Source organism: Onychostoma macrolepis, chromosome 04, assembly GCF_012432095.1.
Source record: "Onychostoma macrolepis isolate SWU-2019 chromosome 04, ASM1243209v1, whole genome shotgun sequence".
Classification (NCBI taxonomy): domain Eukaryota; kingdom Metazoa; phylum Chordata; class Actinopteri; order Cypriniformes; family Cyprinidae; genus Onychostoma; species Onychostoma macrolepis.
In genome coordinates this window covers 4,115,788-4,127,784 of record NC_081158.1, presented here as the reverse complement: position 1 = coordinate 4,127,784, position 11,997 = coordinate 4,115,788, and the positions used below count along the sequence as shown (strand labels likewise).

General features: G+C 35.3%; 1 protein-coding gene across 3 annotated transcripts; it reads right to left on the bottom strand.

Moving 5' to 3' along the window:
- Nucleotides 1–18: 18 nt before the first annotated feature.
- LOC131538372 (gastrula zinc finger protein XlCGF26.1-like) lies at nt 19–6,881 on the bottom strand. 3 transcript variants are annotated; one of them, XM_058772225.1, is made up of 3 exons: nt 6,600–6,881; nt 5,871–6,065; nt 19–2,263 (listed from the first exon to the last, which is right to left on the bottom strand). In XM_058772225.1, exons 1-3 carry the CDS (start codon nt 6,709–6,711, stop codon nt 1,068–1,070), a joined length of 1,503 nt encoding a protein of 500 aa, XP_058628208.1. In that variant the 5' UTR covers nt 6,712–6,881; the 3' UTR covers nt 19–1,067. The 3 variants fall into 3 exon arrangements, with proteins under 3 accessions (XP_058628208.1, XP_058628210.1, XP_058628209.1); XM_058772227.1 differs by having other exon boundaries at nt 20–2,263; nt 6,492–6,610; XM_058772226.1 differs by lacking the exon at nt 6,600–6,881 and adding an exon at nt 6,283–6,480 and having other exon boundaries at nt 20–2,263.
- Between the last annotated feature and the right edge of the window lie 5,116 nt (nt 6,882–11,997).

Here is an 11,997-nt window from a genome sequence, read left to right as displayed (position 1 = left end):
AGGGAAATTCCTTAACCGCGACAGCCCTAGCGGAGACTCTGGGTTCGGACCACAAGGTAAACTCATATTACAATTATTCCATGTAAACACCACATTTACCGGCTTAGACACGTTGAAAGTGAAACTTTAACAATGCATAATGCTTAAAGCCACGTTAAAATTAAATGTTTACGGCCACATGAAGCTGTTAGAAAGCATATAGATTGAGGATTTCCTAGAAGCAAGGATAAAATAACATTTTGTGTACCATTCCTAACAAAACGATAGCTGAGATATAGTACTTTATTCACTAAAATAAATGTAATCTTACCACATCCAAAAAAATCGCTCACTCATTTAATAGATTAAATGCACTAGACTTTTATTGAATAGAGCGTGGAGACACGTGTTTAAATAAAATATTAATATTTATCAAGTTGTATCGACTTTTAATGCACCTTATTTCGAAATGTACAGAAAACGCGCTTACATACGTCATTTAGTTATGATTTTTTCATTTACTCATTATCGTATTTAGTACTAATGTCTCATTTCAGTTTGGCTCTAGTTTTGCATTTACTCCAGTTTATATGAAAAGGTTCATGTAGCGTGGATTAAAATTCATATACAGAGTAAATCCTTTTCACTGAACAGTTAAAAATAAGTTTAACTGACACCGTGGCGCTGTATCCACACGGATACGTCTTCTGTTCTTTACGCTTTGATTTGAATGAAAACAGCGTATCTGTGTGAGCGGATGACACAGAACAGCATACGCACTTTGCTACGCTGACGCAGATGAGACGAATTGTTAAAAAATAATTGTTATTTTTATTTTCTTTGCGTACAAAAAGTATTCTCGTCGCTTCATAAAATACAGATTGAACCACTGATGGCAGATGGACTATTTTGACGATGTCTTTCATACTTTTCTGGACCTTGACAGTGTCATTTCCTATGCAGTCAATCCCAGTTTTCATCCAAAATGAAATGACAAAATTTTCATTTTGGGGTGGAGTAACCCTTTAATTGTCTTTCTCCAGAGTGAATGCAACAATGTTGAAATTGATTGTTTTCCTAAACCTCTGTCACACCGAGGAAATCAGCAATTTCTCTCCAGAATGAGTTTGCAAGTGCCGTTTCAGTTCTGTGTGATATGTGAAACTATTTTCACACTGAAGACACTTGTAAGGCTTCTCTCCAGTGTGAACTCTTATGTGGGTATTAAGGTTTCCTTTATTTGTGAAGCTCTTTCCACAATTAGGGCAGGTGTAAGGCTTCTCTCCAGTGTGAACTCTCATGTGATACTCAAGGTGTCCTTTACCTGTGAAGCTCCTTCCACACTGAGTGCAGGAGAAAGGCTTCTCTCCAGTATGAACTCTCATGTGATTCACAAAGTTCATTCTTTGTTTGAAACTCTTTCCACAGTGATGGCACATGAAAAGCTTAACTCCGGCGTGAATTTTTACATGATTCTCAAGGTGATTCCTGTCTGGGAAACTCATTCCACACAGATGACAAATAAAACCTTTCTCTCCTGAGTGAATCCTCATGTGATGATTAAGGCTTTCTTTATATCTGAAACTCTTTCCACAGTGATCACAAACAAAAGGCTTCTCTCCAGTGTGAACTCTCATGTGAATATTGAGGACTGCTTTGATTTTGTAGCTCTTCCCACACAGTTCACAGGAGTAAGGCTTCTCTCCAGTGTGAATTCTCATGTGGGCATCAAGTTCTTTTTTCTGCTTAAAACTCTTCGCACACTGAGAGCAGATGAACAACCTCTCGCCGGTGTGATCTTGCATGTGAACTTCAAGATGTCTGTTTAGTGAGAAACTCTTTCCACACTGAGAGCATATAAACGGCCTCTCCCCGGTGTGAATTCTCATGTGAATTTTAAGATTTCCTTTTACTGAGAAGCTCTTCCCACACTGCTGGCAGGGGTAAGGCTTCTCTCCGGTGTGAATCCTCATGTGAATTGTAAGACTTTCTTTTCGAGAGAAAACCTTCCCACACAGTTCGCAGGAGTAAGGTTTCTCTCCAGTGTGAATCCTCATGTGGGCACTAAGTGTTTTATTCAGTGTAAATCCCTTTCCGCACTGAGGGCATATGAATGGCTTCTCTCCACTGTGGATTTTTAAGTGCATTTTAAGGCTTTGTTTTCGACTGAAATTCTTTCCGCACTGTTGGCATCTAAAATGACTCTCTTCAGTGTGGACTTTAAGGTTCCAAGTTTCTGTTTTTTTATTCAGTTCTTGTCTCTCCTCTTGCAGTGGCATCAGGTCTAAGGTGAACAGAAACAAATAAGTTAACACCAGTTTTGTGGTACAAAGACATGAAAACCTTTAGAAAGTAAAACATCAAATCCAACAACACGCATGTTAGATCTTGTACCCAGCAACAACTGAAAAGGTGTAATGTGATCTCAGAACCTCATCAATATTGTCAATTCATGGCTTTCTATAGGACACATCCCAAATACTTTCAAGCTGGCAGTTATCAAACCCTTTATAAAAACCTACAGTAAAGCACTGGATTGGGATCCCGCGGGTCCCTACACAAATCTAGCAGGAGCAGGAGGTTTTGTCTTTGCTGTGGGTGGAACTGGGAGATCAAAAATATACCGCAGGTCCCCGGATTTAAGAATGGAGTCAACATATATATTAATTCCTTCAATTGACATGACAAAAAGGCAGGCAAAAACAGAGCTAAGGGCAAGAAAACTGTACTATAAAGAAAAGGAAAATCATAGTACTCTTACTGTGTTTATTTCAGTATATAAAAAGAGTGAAATTACTCAAATAATTGCAAAAATACATAAGAGTCTACAATACAGTAAATTAGAAAATACCCAGTATATTAAATATAAATGGGAAATGGAGGGAAATTTTGAAATCCTAGAAGACATTTTGAAAAGTATTCTTAAGTCACAGCGGAAGACAAGATACTCCTCGATCTTGATGGAGAGAATTTGGTTGAAAAATATCACCAGATTTCCTTCACCCTTGAGCAAAATAGATACCGAAGCAAAAATGCAATCTCACCCTGACGAAGGCCTGCTTGGGCTGATATGCCTTGGTGTTTTTTTTTAAATATGTAGCCCTGTCTAATAATAAAAGTTTTTTGTACTTTGCTTGCTATGTGAGTGCCTGGGTATGGATTTTTTCTTTTGCAATGGAATCCACTTTTCGTTTTTGATAAAAATGCAACCTGTTGGAGAATGTTTGGCTCAAATGAAGCCAATCATAACCATATATTCAGATATACAGGCAACAGTTTGTACAAATTGGTGAACATGAATCTATGCACATGAACATAACTTGTAAGTGTACCACAAGGATCGGTCTTAGGTCCAATACTATGTATAGCCTATATCAATGACATGTGCAGAGTATCAGATAAACTAAAATTTATTTTATTTGCAGATGACACAAATATTTTTAAATAAACAGGGTAAGAGTACTATGATTTTCCTTTTCTTTATAGTACAGTTTTCCTGCACTTAGCTCTGTTTTTGCCTACCTTTTGTCATGTCAATTGAAGAAATTAATATCAAAGTCTACTCATGTTGTCTTTGGTGTTCCACAGGGCTCTGTCTTGGGACCTCCTCTGTTTCTTATCTACCTTTTACCAATTGGCACCATTTTTAGGAAAATGCCGCTGCTCGAGTTATTACCAAAACTTAAATCTCTGAACACATCTCTCTTGTTTTACAAAATTTGCACTGGCTCCCAGTTAAATTCTGTGTAAATTTTAAAATTTTACTTTTAACCTACAAAGCACACAACAACTTGGCTCCTTCATATCTCTTGGATCTTCTTCATATACACACTCCTTCTCACATTTTAAGATGTGCTTCTGCATTTACTCTTGTTCTCCCACGCACTCGGACAACACACTCACTTCCTGTAGAAGTTTGCAATAGTTCAAGTCTTCCGGTCTTTAAATCTCATCTTAAATCTTATTTGTTTAGGCAGGCTTTTATGTGATTTTAAGTCTGTTTGTTGTATTGGTTTTTATTGTTTAATGTTATTGTTTAATCCTGTTTTATGGACTTTGTAAGGTGTCATTGAGTGCCATGAAAGGCGCACATCAATAAAATGTATAATAATAATAATAATATTTTCTGTTCCGGAGATAATTTACAGCAGCTTTTGGAGGCGATATAATAACATAAATTAATAAATCAAAACATTGGTTTGATGTAATTAAACTGTCATTAAATAAGCAAAACAAAGATTGTTATTTGGAAAAAATAAAACAAACCCTCAAGTAGAACTGAAAATTGATCATGCAAGTATAGAAAGAGTATATGAAAATAAGTTTCACAAAATATGCTGGAAACAGCAAATAAAATGTTAAATGCAAAACTGGCAAATACTATAGACATACTGAATAAAGCAAGACATATTTTGGACAATAAATCAATGCATATTTTGTATAATACATTTATATTACCGTACTCGAGTTGCTGTGTGGAAATCTGGGGAAATACCAACAAAAATAATTTACAATCGATATGTATATTAAAAAATTTGGTTGGTGTTTAATTTACTGTGGATTTGTTATCTTGTAAAGAATATATAAAAATATAAAGATACAGATGCAATATAATAAACAATATACTGGAACGTTGTATATGGGTGGGAAAAATAATAAGCTTTTGCGTCATCCCACTCCTTTTTGGACATTTTGTAATGTGTAACGTCTTATTGATGTGGTTTTTCTTTGGTGTTGCAACACATTTGTTGTGTTTTAATATTTTTTTTTATATTGTGCTTTGTTCAAAATATATTTAAGGTGCCCATCCAATTCAGTTTTTATCGCCATACTCTTGTCTCACAAATCTTAAACTAGAAAAACCTGACAAATATGTGATGAGGATTTTGCTGATAGCTTGCAAAAAAGCTATGACCAGAAAATGGTTACAGCCTGGAATACCGGACATTAATGATTGATTTGGAATAGTGTACTGCAGAAATAAATTTAATGAAAACAAAAATCACCTATAGGGAGTCAGTCTTGTCATTAGGAATGCTATAGGAACTACAGTCTTTTAAAATAAATAAATAAGAGTCAAAAGAAGTATTCTCAGGTCACTGATTCTGGAGACATGGGACAAAACATGTCCAGCAAATGTACCTGCTATTAGGTTTAAAAATTAAAATATTTTCCATTCTAAATGTAATGAGGGATTAATAGCTGAACGTATTTAACACAATTATCCCCTTCAATTTAATTGTATCATTATTATGTGAAATCTATGACACTTGTTGTCTTCTCACTGCATCTAAAACAGTGTGTCCACAGAGAAGGGTCCAATCATTCATATGCTATAACATGGACAAAAATGATTTTTAATGATGAAAAAGACTTAATAATATCTCGTATCAAAGCAAGGCTGTTCTTCAGTGATGCATGCATGTTTCATAAGGTTTCAAAGTTGTGTCCTCATTTTTTGTCAACACCGTCAGACATTCATTAAAATGTATAAAACATATCTATACAATATACCGTTTGTTTGCATTCTGAACATAAGTGTTCTGATCACATTTGGATCATTTAAGATGTTTAAATCTGAATCTAAAGATCCTGGTGAACGTAGATGGATTGAAGTTACAACTAATTGTTTTATTTGTTTTTATAAGTTACAATCTAAAACTAACTTTACCGTGCTTCTTTTGCTTATTCACATTCTGCCACTGCGACTCGACTCAAATAATCATTATTAATTCAGAAGTAAATATTGCATTTAAAGTTAAACAAAATAACTGGAAATTTCTTTATTATTTTTCCTCTTTGATGACGTCATTCATTTTGTCACGAGCTGCATGTATTAAATACAATAAAGAGATTCATGACTGAAGAAAGACTTTGAGAATGAAACGGACCTGTTTGTTCCTCAGTATCTTCATGTTTGACTTCAATCTTCAGGTCTTCTCTCTCCTCTTTAATAAACATCATCTCTGTTTGTTGTGTCTCAGTATCTTCATGTTTGACTCTGAAATCTTCTTCAATCTTCAGGTCTTCTCTCTCCTCTTTAATAAACGCCATCTTTATAACAGTGTGCTTCAGCAGGAGTTTCTCTGTGTGTTTAAGAGGAGAATAATTAACAGACAGATCTCTGTGTGTCTCAATCAGCTCTAGTTCAGCAGCACACTAGTAAGAGTCAGAGTTAATGACCTGATTACACTAAAACACTCAAAACTAGCACTGCAAATTAATAAAAGAACACAGATATAATATTTAGATATGTATTGTGTGGTCTGTATTGAGTGTGTGTGTTGTTCTTGTTGTATTTACACTGATGTACTGCAGCATGTCTTCAGTCTGCTGTGATTCCAGCGATTAAACAGATAATTATTTCGAGAAGTATGTGATTTAATTAATCCGAATTGGTTTCAAAAAGCTGAGTTTCTCCATCACTTCTTGCCAAACAGTGTTTATGATGAGCTGCTTCACTGTAGAGAGCGACATGAGACGCTGGACTCATAAAAACTATGTTCACTAACCTCATTAAATACATCACAATGTTCGACACGAAAATAATTCATTAAAACCTTCACTATAAAACAAACGGGCTGCGTTGATGTAAACGCTTCACATGATTAAAAACACACCTTTCTTCAGCAGAGTCACAGATGCAGGAGCGCGGCGCGGGCCTGTGACGTCACGACACCCCGTCACAATAAAAGTCCCGCGCGAAATAATGCGTTTACACACCGAGAACATGTTCAAGTGATACGATTAAGGATTGATTCAAAGAAGAAACTGCAGATTTACAAACATGATTTTACCCCTCATAATAACTCTCTATGGAATAACAGATACATTGTGAAAATAACAAATTCATCTTCTATAAGGGACGTCTTTGATCTTACTGAATTCAGCTCTTTTACAGGAACAATTTTGTTTATAATAAAAAGGAATAGTTCACTGATTAAAGCCATACCTGTTGATTTTCTTTCAAAAATATGATGTGATATTCAGTCATTATCTACTCTTATTAAGAGTGAATGTGTTATTTGTATTTTATATGATTTTGATTTGAGTTATTTGACACGTGGGAATATGTACTGAATGTGTTGTTTTATTCTGCAGCTGTCAGATCTTTAGATATGTATATGTAGATCAGAGAATGTGTTTCCACTGGTAACTGAAGGGTTACGGTTAGGATCCAGTGTAGGGTTGGGTTTTGTAGCTGTGATCACCATTCAGTGGGTCTGTATTTGACGGTTTAATTTACTGTGTTTCACAGATAGCTGTTGTTGTGAGTGCTTATAAAAGCGGGTGATTGTGTCAAACAATGGCAGCTGTTTTTAGCCACTGGAGACACAAAAAGAAATAAAGTTTATTTTGAGATGTGAACATTCTTGTTTGGTTTTTCATCATAATTTTTCTACATCCCATACACTTAAACATGATTATATGATGAACTCACACACAGGATTTCAACTGTTTACTTTTTTTGGTAGGGATTCAGAGAGGTGTGTGTGTGTGTGTGTGTGTGTGTGCGTGTGTGTGTGTGTGCGTGTGTGTGTGTGTGTGTGTGTGTGTGTTGGCAGCCCTGCTAAAAAAAAACAATAGAAGCCCAATAGAAACCATCACAGAAATTCCAATGGTTTCCATTAAAATACCATTATGAACCATTAGCTTTTTCCAGTAAAACCATTACAAAATTCCTTTTTGTAGTGTGTTTTGGGCATTTTTCCAATAGAATCCATCACATACCAGTACACACCATTATAGTTTCCATTAACACAATACAATTACTATTATAACCATTACATTTTCTATTGTGTTTTGGGCAGGGTTCTGTTGGTTTTTCAGCAGGGAGTGCACTACTTGCATTTGTTGTGGCACATAATATTTAGTTTAAATTAATATCGACAGCTCAAACATTTTGAAGTATCAAAGCTGTATTTTTCCTGTCAAGATCGCTTAAAGGAGGTAAGCTACTGTTTGCGTTTTAAGTAAAAGCTCTGTTCATTGTAAAGTTGTTGATAAAATAATACTAAAATAGTTATCTATTCTATGTTTCCCCGCCGGGTTTGCTTGTTATATGACGTTGGTTACTAGAGCGATGCGGAGCTTGTGAAGCATATAACGCTGAAATGGCAGTCCCTTAAAACAGCACTGAAATTAAGTTAAACCACCTGAAGTTTTGTGAAATGTTATTTTGTAAGATTAAGTTGATAGCAAGTTACATGTGTAATGATACAGTGCTTTACGCATACTGAAACTTGTTTAATTTGCTTCATACATCTGACGCTAACCTGTGAGGTAAGTGTGAGGGCTTTCTCTGCTTTCAGTCATGATGTTATTTTAACTTAAGTTGGGCTGAAACGATTAGTCCACACTATCGACAACATTGACAATAAAAAATGTCGACACATTTTTTTTTTTTTTACTAGTGGCTGCAGGACACTATAGTTAATTTAAGTAAGTGAGGATTGCAAAATAAAGTAAACTGTAACATATTATACCCAAAAATTCTTCATACAGTGAAGAAACAGGAAAATTGATCAAATTTGGGACCAAAAATGATTCAGACACTTTGACCTGACCATGTTTTGCTGAAGTGTTTTTTCTTTAATTGCTAATGCAAACTTTTTACACACAGACTGAACAAAATTAAGCATTGCTTTCTTGTCATATTTTATTACCATTTTCTAAACTATATCGAATGAACTGTGATAATGTGAGAAATGTTGAAGGTGTCTGAATAAATGTTGGTTTGACTGTATACGCTATGCATATATGTCCAGCACTCCAGTAAAGTCTAGTCACGTTTATTTATTTAACACTTTATACAACAGACTGATTTAAAGCAAGCAGCTTTTTACAGTATTTAACATGAACATACAGTGTCAGTGTTGCTTTCCATCAGAATTACTACTTGATTTTCTGCTATAGCAGAAGCAGCTCTATGTTGTGTAACCAGCTAATAATAGAATTGTTTTAATAGTGAATGCAAAAAACAAACAAAATCAACAACAACAACAAAAATTATTACAATTGATAGATTGGTTTGCACAGATTGAACCTTGATCGAGCACACGATTGCTCTGATTATTATAACAATATAAGGTGTTTTACGAACTAATAATGTGACTGAAATCATTTATCCAACAATAAAATGTCTTATTACTTAACTTTATTTTGTTTTATTTCCACATAGTTTGATAGTTTGGTGTCTCATATTATGACACGCTCAGTTAAGAAGCTACTTCAGTTATTTCAAGCTCTCGACTGGCACTATAAAGTTTGAGCAAAAACATTGTATGAACTGTATGAATGTTTTGATGCTGTGCTAAGCATGAATGATTATGTACTGTAAGTGCAAATCTACTGAATGGTTATTCGAAAGTAAGAAAGTAATGTTGTCCATATAAAGTGATAACATTGCTTCCTGAACTCCCTGGTATTAATAATCCTTTCAATTCTGAACTCTGCCTAATAGCTTGGGCTAATGCTTCTATGGCTAGTACAAAGAGTAAAGGAGATAAACCACATCCCTGTCTCACTCCTGAACGAACACTCACATGTGGTGATAGATGGATGCATCAGGTGAGCTAAATGGACCAAATACAGTGCCCAAGATGTTCACAACTTACTCCAAACACTTAAAACATCTCCAGCTGTGCCATGAAAATGAGTCATTTTTTGTCACATGTGGAATTGATGGCTACAATGATGAGTTTGAGGTCGTGAACCCGCTAGGCGCCAAAAAGCTTTTGTGTAAGTTATTACCGTTTTATGTTACACTTGGAAATATTACGCCGAAGCACCGATCTATTGTAAAGCATATCCATCTACTGATTTTGGTCAAGTACAGACGTTTGAAACAGTATGGAGTAGATGAAGCCTTAAATCCCCTTCTTGAAGACGTTGTGAAATTGCAAAAAGATAAATAATGATTCGCTGAGTAACAGTATTTTGATTTCATCTGAGATACCCACAGTCCTGCGTATCACAAATGTTATTGATTGTATTACTTTAGTATTTTATAGATGGTGTGTTTGAGATAACACTAGATCAGCTGCTGGTGTTCGTCTTTGGAGCTGATAGAATTCCAGCACTTGGTTTTTCTCCGCAGCCAACGCTGAATTTTATTCCTGAGATGGGACGGAAGTACCCTGAGGCCAATACTTGCTCGTAAAACTAAAGCTTCCCATCCATAACACCTGCGAGATGTTCAGCAAGTACATGTGTGAGGGCATCATTCAAGCTCCCACTTTTAGACTGACTTAAAGCCACTGTTTAATCCATAACGGATGCTTGAATGGCCTTACAAAACAAAACAGAACCTGTTATATGTTTTTCTTATTTTATTTGATGTTTGTTATTACAAGTAACCCAAGAGTATAACGGGGAAGTTATCAAATGACAGTGTTCTTCAAAGTTTAAACTCGCTCTCGCAAATACTTGACCGCTCTGGAAAGTAAACATTTATCATTTTGTTTTGCTTCATTTTAATAAAGTGGTAAGACCCGGAGAAAGGCTGCAGTATATTTATTGGCATATTACAATGAATCTTAACAGTCGTAGTTGACTAAATGTAATTTGAAAATAAAACTATATATCTCTTGTTAATGGATTGTTGACTGATTTAATTTGGTACTCATTTTTAGGTAATTTTTTTTTTTTTTGGTGAAGACTTAAGCAATCACATTTGTGGAATATAAATTAGATAATGGATATAATTTATTCATCCCAGGGTGTAAATTGGGTCATGTTATCATAAGTCTAAGAATGGTTTCCTGTGGCTGTATTACAGAAACTACTTAAGTCAGAGTAATATCTTGTGTCTTTAGTAAGAGTGTGATTTCAGTTTGGAACCCATTTAAAACACTGAACTTGTCAGATCATAACAGGACTGAAAGGGATAGTTCACCCACAAATGAAAATTCTGCCATTTTTTCACCCTCATGTTGTTCTGAACTTCTATGAGTTTATTTCTTGTGTAGAACATAAAAGACAATATTTTGAAGAACGTTAGTAACCAAACAGTTGTTGGTCCCCATTGACTTCCATAGTATGAAGAAAAAAAAATACTTAATTGGTTTGGTTACCATCAATCTTCAATGGAAAAAAAGAAATAAGAAGAAATACTTCTGCTGTCCTGACCCGAGGATAGTTCTCATTCGAATCCTGAAAGTCTTAAATACAATATTTAAATACTTCAAGTCTTTAAATTCATTTAAATGGATAACATCACCTGTGTACCTAATTACTGTTTGTCTGATGAGTGCATAATCTCTGAACAAAAAGGATTCAATAAGCGCCACCTGCTGGCGATCGCTGTAAATGTAAGCACAATAAAAGCTGTTGATTACAAAGATATTGATTGCTTTCCAAAGACGGATATTGATCGCAATGGTCTGTATCTTAACCCTGCATTGATTGCTTACCTCCACTGTAACTGATTTCCCCACACAAATGTTAATGCTCTGATGCTAACTTAAGTTTGATCACTGTTAAAGCTAGAACGTCCACTAATGTGTTTATTTACAAAAAGGCATGAGTGAAGAAAAAGGAGGCAATTTTATTTTTATCACATTTTTCATAAAACTGCGATTTAAATATATTATTTCTATAGGCTATACAAAAGAAAAGAAAAAAAGACATTATAATTAGGCATATTAAATGGTGGTAGCGTAGTCTATGAATGGTACACCCCCCTAAGCTCACATAAATGGTTTGAGCCAAGTCCTCAGCAGCCAATGACACTGACCCGTTCAAACCGATTTTTAACGTGTATTTAACACGTATTTTACGTGTATTTTACGTGTATTTAACACGTTTCACGCGTTAAATACGTGTTGTTGACGAGTTGTTGACGCGTTAAAATTCACATGTATTTGGCCCTTTTGGCCTTCCATAAATCGCTGCACGGCTGCTGCTTTCTCTCGTAGTGGAAGTGTTTTGTGCAGTTGAGGCTGTTGGTGCGTTCAAGTCATGTCAGATACATCGTATTTACGAGTTGAACGCACATGAACGCCACCACAAAGTCGT